The sequence below is a fragment of the Fusarium pseudograminearum genome, chromosome 4 (genome assembly GCF_000303195.2).
Source record: "Fusarium pseudograminearum CS3096 chromosome 4, whole genome shotgun sequence".
In the NCBI taxonomy this organism is placed as follows: Eukaryota; Fungi; Ascomycota; class Sordariomycetes; order Hypocreales; family Nectriaceae; genus Fusarium; species Fusarium pseudograminearum.
This window is the reverse complement of record NC_031954.1, coordinates 3534578-3544684: the sequence shown is the minus strand read 5'-3', so window position 1 is coordinate 3544684 and position 10107 is coordinate 3534578. Positions and strand designations below refer to the sequence as shown.

General features: G+C 50.2%; 5 protein-coding genes across 5 annotated transcripts, besides 1 other annotated feature; 3 read left to right on the top strand and 2 right to left on the bottom strand.

Moving 5' to 3' along the window:
- Nucleotides 1-343: 343 nt before the first annotated feature.
- FPSE_09363 (uncharacterized protein) lies at nt 344-1160 on the top strand (the record flags this gene model as incomplete). Its single annotated transcript, XM_009262480.1, has 4 exons — nt 344-505; nt 560-641; nt 918-1087; nt 1146-1160. The coding sequence occupies 4 exons, from the start codon at nt 344-346 to the stop codon at nt 1158-1160; spliced, it is 429 nt and encodes a 142-aa protein (XP_009260755.1).
- Nucleotides 1161-3634: 2474 nt separating this feature from the next.
- FPSE_09362 (uncharacterized protein) lies at nt 3635-4645 on the bottom strand (the record flags this gene model as incomplete). Its single annotated transcript, XM_009262479.1, has 2 exons — nt 3635-3726; nt 3790-4645. 2 exons carry the CDS (start codon nt 4643-4645, stop codon nt 3635-3637), a joined length of 948 nt encoding a protein of 315 aa, XP_009260754.1.
- Nucleotides 4646-5034: 389 nt separating this feature from the next.
- Nucleotides 5035-6614, top strand: FPSE_09361 (uncharacterized protein; the record flags this gene model as incomplete). The annotated part of the gene is made up of 3 exons (XM_009262478.1): nt 5035-5064; nt 5168-5354; nt 5566-6614. The coding sequence occupies 3 exons, from the start codon at nt 5035-5037 to the stop codon at nt 6612-6614; spliced, it is 1266 nt and encodes a 421-aa protein (XP_009260753.1).
- A 647-nt stretch (nt 6615-7261) lies between these two features.
- FPSE_09360 (uncharacterized protein) lies at nt 7262-8317 on the bottom strand (the record flags this gene model as incomplete). The annotated part of the gene is made up of 2 exons (XM_009262477.1): nt 7262-8012; nt 8067-8317. 2 exons carry the CDS (start codon nt 8315-8317, stop codon nt 7262-7264), a joined length of 1002 nt encoding a protein of 333 aa, XP_009260752.1.
- A 407-nt stretch (nt 8318-8724) lies between these two features.
- FPSE_09359 (uncharacterized protein) lies at nt 8725-9699 on the top strand (the record flags this gene model as incomplete). The annotated part of the gene is made up of 2 exons (XM_009262476.1): nt 8725-8934; nt 8983-9699. The coding sequence occupies 2 exons, from the start codon at nt 8725-8727 to the stop codon at nt 9697-9699; spliced, it is 927 nt and encodes a 308-aa protein (XP_009260751.1).
- A 314-nt stretch (nt 9700-10013) lies between these two features.
- Nucleotides 10014-10104: a repeat region.
- Between the last annotated feature and the right edge of the window lie 3 nt (nt 10105-10107).

Here is a 10107-nt window from a genome sequence, read left to right as displayed (position 1 = left end):
AGTCAGTAGCAACTCAGGGCTAAGGCTGGGGACCATGGGAACCAGGGAGGATTTCGAGGGTGACAGGAAAAGCAATGGCATACCATGGCTCAAGCAGCAGGAAAAGAAAGGAAAGGAAAAGTAACACTGAACCATATTGAGGCATAGTGTTGGTCCCCAACCCACATATGGAGGTGGTTCCATATAAGCAAGCCGAAAATAATCGCTGGCCAATGAGTGACGGAGGGCGATGGGTAACTCATCCTTGTTGAAGTTTTGGTGCTCGTGCTTAGATTAGAGGTACACAGACTGGCTCTCGTGTCAACCGGAGAGGGCGATATTGGTATGGGACGTGCCAGCAACAATGCTGAAGCTTGGCCTGCTCTTTTCTTCCACTCTATGGATGATTCGGGATGTTCAGCCGCAGGTACAGGACCCTCATGATGGTATTGTCATTAGGGACAGGCGGTCACTTCGATTGATACTCGCAAAGGAGCCAATAGTAGTGGATTGGATCTTTCAGTGGGTGAGCGTGTGTGCATACTTGGATAGGTACATAGTAGCTTAGATGGTAAACAAGACGACGGGCTTAGGCCGGGTATTCGATGACACATGTCGACGAGGAGTACTTGGGACCTTGAACCTGGTTGGCTTGCGTGTATGTGCGTTGGAGAGAGAGAAGAACGGTGTTGACAACGAGAATGGAGTCCGCAGTCGGTCAAGGCGGTTATTCCCTAACGAGATACCTGCCTACCTAGGTACCCTAAGAGGAAATTCTCGGTCCAGACAGGTGCGCTATGGACACGCAGTGCAGGTGCGAGTCAGGACAGCAATCACTGAAGTCGATACAGCGGTCAAGGACGTTGAGATGGACGTTAACACGTTCCAATTAGCACAGAAATAGACAGTTAGTAGACAAGTACTATATTAGCTGACAGTCCATGTGATCGACCTAATCCGTCACTCAACAGCCATGATCGTCTGTGGCACAATCAAGATAGTCGTGAGGCTTACAGCCACATGTGATATTAGTGGTCCAGAGCGCCGTAATGCGATATCGAAGGATGGTTGGATGCATGATATCTGGGAGTATTTTAATGCATTAAATGTAAGTCTATCACGCGTACACACGTCAATTTAAAAAACACATGTGAGCTCAATTTCAGGTTAACGGTCACTAATTCTACAGCACGTACCTGCCTAAGGTTTTAAATGTAGGGGATTGAAGCCACTAAAAAAAGGTCAAAATTAGGGTATCACTTCCACCGCCACACTTTAAGACTCCACGATCCAAATCTTGAAGACAACAGTCAAAAACTTGATCTCCAGCAACACAACGTCATGGATTACGAGACATACAGTGCATCGAAAACCAATGATCATATCTAACCGCAATAACTGGATTGTACTGGATTGTCAACGTCTTTGATCTTGATTAAAGCTCTGATCCATGATCGATAACTCTATTCAAGTTCAACATAAACACCACTGGCTACCCTGAATCGACTGACATCTTCAACGGCTGCAGGTGCTCTGACAAAGCCGCCCGTCGCAAGGTTGTCACCAAGATCTCCTCCCCTCCCCACAGGAAGTACCGGTACCGCGAACAACCAGGGTCGCTACTGAAGCGCACTAGCTGACGCGCATATCGGATCATGTTTCACGCGTCTAGCACTGTAAAAGGTAACGCGCATCAGCTATGCAGGATACGCTGTTTCTAACTTGACTGGGGGCGACGATAGTGATACCCAAAGGTGCTCAACAGGACCCAATGCCCAATCACTGCCCTGCCCACAGCTGAGCCATTGGCCAAAGAAAAGAGCTCTGCCATGAATTGCGGTCTTGTCCGCCTTGCATAGCATCCAACAACTCCAAGCGGAGCGTTCTAATGAATGTTGTGCATGAGCTGGTGCAATCCGGTTATGCTCGATCAACACGCATATGCACCCCATTTTCGTTAGATCGAGTCACCAAAAAAAAACGACGATCAAGACGATCTAAGCCTCGTCTAAAAACCGTTGGCCGTTGAATTCTATTTTCTCCTCACCTTGGACAAGATTGGGAAGACTCAAGATATCCGTACACTACATGTATCTAGCACAGCGTGCCGCAATGGCGTCGGTCGTTGTTGCAGGGATCTGTGTCCACTCGTGGTTACGTCCGCCCTAAAATTTTCCGACCTCAAACCGCCGTCGTCCATGCTCGACACTCCACCTCAGCCACTGCAAAAGATACCTCTACCAAAGCCTAACTTTAGCTGGACCAGCGTTGGCACGGTCCAAAAGTGACACCGACGGCCTCAATGTTGAGTCCTTCCTTGGTAGCTCCGCGCGTGATGGTGACTTAGTACTAGACCGACAACGTTGGCTCCCTCTGTCATCGCGCTCAGATACAGTACCTTGGAGGGAAGAATATCCGTTACGCCACACCGTTGTGCCCGCCGTTGGATCTGTAAACTTAGACCAACCGCTTCTTTTCCAGAGCATGCTTGGGCTGAAACACCTTCAAGCCACCCCACTGAAACTGTTCTAGAAACCTTCTTCATTGCTTCTACCACTTAGCGACTTCATCGGAATTACCATTTTCGCGAAATATCACCAATGTCGGCTTTCCCGCTGTTTCATGCCATCGAGCTACACAAGAATTGAGATTCCATAATATGAAAGGACTGAATCACTGATATCATATGCCATCGGCTAACGCGCGAATACCGGACTTGGGACATCAGAGTATAGTACGTCGCTCGTGGAGACGCTGCTACCACCGGCGCGCAGACGCAATCACATTGTACGAATGGACGCGAAGCTCTTCACCGCCTACTTTGCCAGAGATTATGAATTATCCAGTGTTCCGAGCTGACAGCAATGAGCATGTCCCACCTGCCCCATCACGATCTAACGTCGATACATGCCGTGGCAGTCAAGGTCTGGGGTTGGTAGTCAGGTCAATTCCTGTAAGTAACGACACAATGGTTCGCTCCGTCGTCATCGAACGACTCCATTACCAGTTTAGGACGGGGACGACGGGATGAGCGGTTGATGGGAGCCATCAACTCGGTAGCGGCTGGTTAATTACCGCAGAGGATCACTTTGCAGGGTTCAAATGGCTTGTCAGGCGCATTTGCTGTGATCCGGTTCGGCCGGTAAGTGTTTAACTTCTCTAGCACGTCTGAAAATGTCTTACATGGCAAGCGAGATACTGGGAGTGTTCTGTTTTCAATCCCTGGTACGTTATTCTAGTTCGTCACATTGACGGAGACGAGCAAAGTAGGAAAAAATTCGTCGTCCCTATCAAGGGTCCCATGCTGCAGGAATTTCCGAAAGCCCAAACAAGCTGATACTTGTGATTTGGCCGTCAGGTTCTGAGTCAGTGGCAGCGGTATATCGGCCAACGGCTATAAAGGGTTACCAAGAGTCGTCGTGTTTCAATATTGGCCGAGGCGCGGTTTGGGAGAATCACAAGCCGGGTTACGGTTTTTGGCACCAACTCGGCATGCCATGAGCATTTCTAAAACTACAAAAAGTATTGTTTGTACATGGATACCGGACAAGAATGGGAACAGAGTCCCGCTCACTATCCTTCTCATCATCATCGTCATATCCGCCGTTGCAGACTGATCCAAAGTTCTGCAATATTGATTACCTGTAGAAACTGCTTATCGCTTGACCCAAGCAGGCATCTTACGAGCCTTGACGTGGCCGTGCTTCTTTCTCTCCACAGTTCTTGGATCTCTTGTGATACAGCCAGCTGCGAACATGTGGTTAGTTACTGCGAAGTAATTGGTCACGAGGAATATGATCAAACACATACCTTTTCGAAGAGCAGTCTTGAGTGCTGGCTCGTGGACGATCAGAGCTTTAGCAACCGCCAACGTAAGTGCTTCGGCCTGGCCGGTTGTTCCACCACCTTCCACCAATGCCCAGACATTATACTTGTCTAATCTCTCGGTGGCTTGTAGAGCCCAAACCGCACTTTCGCGATCGTGAACACGGCCAAAGGCCTGACTCAAGGTCTTGCCGTTGATCAAGACCTCTCCCGTTCCCTCCACAACCCACGCACGAGCAGTTGATTCCTTTCGCTTGCCAACACCAACAGCTCGGCCATACTTATCAATTATGACCTCATGAGGCACATTCATGAACGGGTTGATGTCACGCTTGAACTCTTCGAGAGCAGCTCGAACCTCTTCGGGAAAAAGTGAGGGCTCAATCTGGTTCAGACGCTTGGCAACCCGGATAACCTTGGCGTAGTGGGAGGCCTTGATCGGTTCACCAAGCTTTGAGCGCATTTCCTGGAGCTTGACCCAAGCTGTTGGAGGAGCATTACTTGATGGTACTATTGGCAGGGCGTGATATTTGGTGAGAAGGCGAGCAATTCGGAGATACATCTCATTGAATTGAGGCTCTCGTGAGAAGTATGAGGCCGAGAGCGGAACAGCACGGGCATGGTCGACTCCCTGGAACGGCATGGTGAATTTGGAACTGGCATCTGTCGACAAGGCGAGGGCGTCGGGTTTAGGCTCGACAATTGGCGTTGACGTTTCGGTAGCAATGGTTCGAATGGCGAGGGGAAAAGATGCACGTTGCCGGGCGGGCTGAGGCCATGGAGCTCGGAAAGCCTTGCCCTGGCACCGCAGCTGCCGTAGGCTTTGCGTAAATGTCGACATGATGACCAATTCGGAGGAGGGCCCCGTCGGTATCGCGGTATCGGACGAGGTTCACTGTCTATCCAGAAAAACTTCACGGGATTTCGAGATCCATCACCGGCTAGCTTCTCATAACGGTCACGTGAAGAGTAGTGTGAGCAAGCTTATCGCCGCCACAGACCTCTTATCGCAACCGCCACTTTGGAGCTCGCCCAGCCACCTCTTTGAGATTTCAGATTTCGCGTTGCTCGTTGCTCGGGCAGTAAGGCAGGACCCCACCAGCGCGGGGCAAGTAATTTCGTAATTATCGCACCTTTAAAAAAACTTTCCCTTCCTTCTTTTTCCTTCCTCATTTTCACTCGTCTCTTTGTTTGTCAACCTGTTCTCAGCTGCCTAGCAAAGCATTCAAGATGGCTTTCGGAACTCTCTTCACCCGCGAGGTACATACTCTCGAGCCTTGAATCTGAATATGCTGCATTTGCGTTTGCATCTGCGTCTGCAAAGCTTTTCTGAGCGTCGTTACTGACTGGTCCGTTCTTTCAGAACAACTGCCGCTCTACTGCCATCAAGGCTGTAGCCAAGGCGAACGACATCGAGCTCAACATCGTCGAGGCTGAGAAGGGCAACGCTACCGCGGAGCACCTCAAGGCCAACGGTCTCGGCAAGATCCCCGCCTTTGTTGGCGAGGATGGCTTCGCTCTCTCTGAGTGCATCGCCATTGCCATTTACAGTACGTGAAGCTATGATGCCTGTTGTGGCACCGTTTTTTTCTGTTTCCCCTCCCTTGCGAATGATGACCTAGCATATTCTATACAGTTATCCCTGTCTGAAATGTCTCTCAAGAGTTCATTTGTGGATACCGTCTAACTTCTGACTACGCAACCCCTCTCATCTTTTTTTTATCCTGCCAGCTTGCCGCGAGCTTCGCTAACTAGATGCAGTCACCTCCCAGAACGAGAAGACCACTCTTCTCGGCAAGACCAAGCAGGACTATGCTTCCATCCTGAAGTGGATGTCCTTCTTCAACTCTGAGGTCCTCCCTAACCTCATTGCTTGGTTCAGCCCCCTCAAGGGCGACTCTCCCTACAACAAGAAGACTGTCGACGAGGCCATCAAGGCTACCGAGAAGAACTTCGCCGTTGTCGAGGAGTACCTCCTTCACAACACCTTCCTCGTCAGCGAGCGCATCACCCTCGCTGATCTCTTCGCTGCTGCTATTGCCACCCGTGGCTTCCAGTACTTCTTTGACAAGCACTGGCGCGCAGAGCACCCTGCCGTCACCCGATGGTTCGACACTGTCCGCAGCCAACCCATCTTCTCTGAGGTTGCTGAGAAGGTCGAGCTCCTCGAGACCGTTACTCTGACCAACCCCCCCAAGAAGGCCGACCAGCCTAAGAAGGAGGCTAAGAAGGAGGCCAAGAAGGAAGCCAAGAAGGAGGCCGCTCCCGCTGCCGCTCCTGCTGAGGCCCCCGCTGCTGACGAGGCCCCTGCTGCCCCCAAGGCTAAGCACCCTCTCGAGGCTCTCGGCCGCCCCTCTTTCCCTCTCGATGAGTGGAAGCGCCAGTACTCCAACATCAAGGACCACAACGAGGCCATGAAGTACTTCTGGGAGAACTTCAACTTCGAGGAGTGGTCGATCTGGAAGGTTGACTACAAGTACAACGATGAGCTTACCCTCACCTTCATGTCCAACAACCTGATTGGTGGTTTCAACAACCGTCTCGAGGGTTCCCGCAAGTACATCTTCGGATGTGCTGCCGTCTACGGCGAGAACAACGACTCCGTCATCCAGGGTGCTTTCGTCATCCGAGGTCAGGAGCACGTTCCCGCTTTCGACGTCGCCCCCGACTGGGAGAGCTACGAGTTCGTCAAGCTCGACCCCTCCAAGCCTGAGGACCGACAGTTCGTCGAGGATGCCTGGGGCTGGGAGAAGGACATCACCGTCAACGACAAGGTGTACAAGCTTGCCGACGGTAAGGTCTTCAAGTAAACAAAACAAAACAAAAAGGAAAAGAAAATTAAGAGCGATGATGATAATGGATTATGGTTAAATGGTTGGGGGGGTAAATGAGTTTATGATATTCTATGCCTCATGAAGGCCCTGCTAGCTGGCAGATTCCCTATGGTAGTCCAAAAGAGAACAAAATGTGTCTATTTTACATAGACAATTCTTGCGTATGATAAAATTTGTTCATATGGTTTTTGATGCTTCGGGTGACTGGGTACTGTTATGCCAAGCCGTCGTGCTCCCCTCGTGTGCAGTTGATGAAGTTGGAAAAAATCATAGCTAAAACGTTCCCATCAAGGTGCTCCACGATTTCGGGCTAGATTTTACGGAAAAGATCACATTCTAGGTAGGCAAAACCATCGACATTTCCATACCAGAATGAAAAAAAGAGGCTACAAAATAACAACTGTAGTATTTACCTTGCTGTAAGGACGTGAAATTGGGTATCTATGAAGAAGGTCTTCTAATCCTAACTCCCATTTTATTCATACAACACCCAGCCCTTGTGGGCTGTGATAACGCCTGTTGCGACCAGTCATCTGGTCCATGAAAATCAAGAGCGGGTGGATATCTATTTCTTAACAGGAATACGCCAGCTACGAACTTTTGCGAACTCCTTAGTCCACTAGCTATTCCGGCAGGACATAGTTTGGATTAAGCTGGAATGGTGACCGTCGTACAAAGCGACTGATATCTGCTTGATAAGAGAGTTCGTTGATGTAGTCGTGTACCTGGGGCAAGACGTTTGGGATTTCTCCAGCCAATCCATCGAATTCAGGAAGCGTGAGGGTGTTGAAAGGCTCGCTGCGGCCCTTTTCGAACGAGTCATCGACGAGAATCGTATTGGTCTGGTCCCATACACCACCTTCAGAGGCTCGAGGGTGAGCGGCCATCACTCTTGGATCAGTCCATATCTTTGTAAGACGCTTGTAGACTTGGACTTTTGAATTGAAGTCTTCTGGCGACAGATTAAAAGAATCACGCCCCCAAGTAACAAGACATTGCTCTCGCTGTTCGGGTGCGAGGAGCTTCTCTACCATCCTCTCAACGTTCTCAGGACGAGCCGAGGACCAAATAGCAACATGGAAGGTTTCAATACAGTAGTTTAGAAAGGCCATCGCATGGGGTCGCTCGGTGAAGTTGAAGGGACGCTTCTTGTTGGGCCGGTGGAGAAGAGTGCCGTTCAAGTCGATGACGACAAGTATACGGCGCGGTTGAGGCAGACGTTCCGGTGCGAGATTTGCTTGAGCCAGGTATTCAGGTGTAGGTTCTGGGACGCCTCCAGAACCTTTGCTGGGGACTTTTGGAGGAGATTCAGAACGGGGTTTTCGCGGTTCGGGAGGATGCCTCTTTCCCTTCCTTTTAATACCCTTACGGACACTTTATACAATTGTGAGTACCAATGAAGAAGCCAATGAATGCTGAAGGACATACTTGTGCTGAGGGTCTGCTTGCCCGTTCTTGGGGCCTCTGGGCGCATTCTCGGGTGCGCCTGATTGCGCCAGTGTGAGGCCGGGTATATTCGTCGACCTCGACGCCGCCTTGGACACGCCTGAATGCATGTATCCTGTCATTGCTGTGGCTTTGCGAACTATAAGGGCATGTTGCGAAGGTGGTGGTGGTGGTGGTTGTGAAAGTGTAGCTTGCGAGATTCTCGACACCAGATTCCGAAATGCGCGCCACATGGAGATGTCTAATTTCTGAGAAACAAAAAATAAACGATCCAACGCAAGGATGTAGTCTAAAATGGCATGCCTGACTCGGTAGCAGTTTCGTTTGTTGCTGGGTGTACTTTTTAGTGGCCAGGCCTCGGAGTATCAGAAAACCTGGCTGCTAACAGCATGGGCGCCAAAATCAGTGAATCAGCCTGCGCTGTTTTATATCGCGCTCTGAGACCGCTTATTTTTGTACACTGAGCCTTGAAAGGCCAGTCTTTTTGCTAGATCCCCTGATGGGCACTTAGCGAGGCTCTACGATAAGCATGTGTGGGGCTTATCGAAGCTTTGGATAAAAAAAAGTTCCCGTCGCATCACAGTGTCGCATCATAACCACGTCCAAGAGTGTTCTATCTCACTTTACGCAACATCACAATATGGCCATCAAGCGAAAACCGCCGTCCTCATTAGGGCTCGAAAGAAGAGTGCGACCGAGAAGAGATGATGAATGGGAGGAGGAACCTGAGAGTCAGAACTCCTCAAGTGAGGAAGATGACGACGATGAGGTTGAAGAAGAGGGTATCCGAGGCGACTCTGATGACGAAGAAGACCAAGAATCTGGAGACGGCTCAGAAGATGAGTCCGAGGTGAGACTTTTGCTCTTGCATCTGACAATTGTTTCTAACCAGAGATAGCCCGAGCAGAACGAACCCAAGATAGACCTCTCATCTGTCTCATTCGGTGCCCTCGCAAAAGCGCAAGCATCGCTCCCCTCAGGGCGCAAGTCAAAAAACAAGAAATCTACCGACGAAGACACCCCAAAGACAGAAACACCAGCACCCAGAAAACCCACCAGATCAAAGGACGACCCCAAGCCCAAACGGTCATCTAAACACGCACCTCAAGAACAAACATCCAAAAAGCCTGTTTCTCGTCGTCGCGAGATTCTTCCAGAAAACAAACGCCAATACCGTGATCCACGCTTCGACCCCTTAGTCGGCCGTGTCGATGAGGAAAAGGCCAGCAAAGCCTACGCCTTCCTGGACGAGTACCGCGACAAGGAGATGGCCGATCTGCGCGTGCAGATCAAAAAGACCAAGAACTTTGACGAGAAGGAGAACCTTAAGCGCCAGCTGCAGTCCATGGAGTCTCGCAAGAAGGCCAACGTGCGCAGACAGGAGGAGGAGAACCTTCTCAAGGAGCATCGCCAGAAGGAAAAGGAGCTTGTGGCACAGGGCAAGACGCCATTCTACCTGAAGAGGAGCGAGCAGAAGAAGCAGCTGCTCGTGAACAGGTACGAGGGCATGAGTAAGGGACAAGTTGACAGGGCGATTGAGAGGAAGAGGAAGAAGGTTGCTGGTAAGGAGAAGAAGGAACTCGACTTTTTGCAGCGCCGAGGGCCGAGAGGGTAGATCTAGCACTTAAGAGGTTACAAAGCGAATGAACCTTGATTTGAGAGCAGATCGATTGAGTCTTGCATGGATTGGTTTTCATGATGGCGTTTCAACAAGCCTACTGTGAGAAAGCATTTGATGTCCCTGGGAATGATACTGCCAAATACGATAAACTGTAAATCCACGCTGATGGAAGCATCTCGAAGGCATAAGACCTGTTTCGCACTCAACACAAGACTCGCAAGTCCTGCCTTCAGCCTCCAATGCACCACATCCAGTTACAGGCTTCGTATCTGTGCACTATAAGAAGATACAGCCGAACAGCAAAAAACAAAAACATACAACAGCGGGGATTCGCTGGTCGTCACCGACCCAACTACTAATCCGCCCCTTACCAGCTTATCTATGGGAGAGCGGACGGGATCC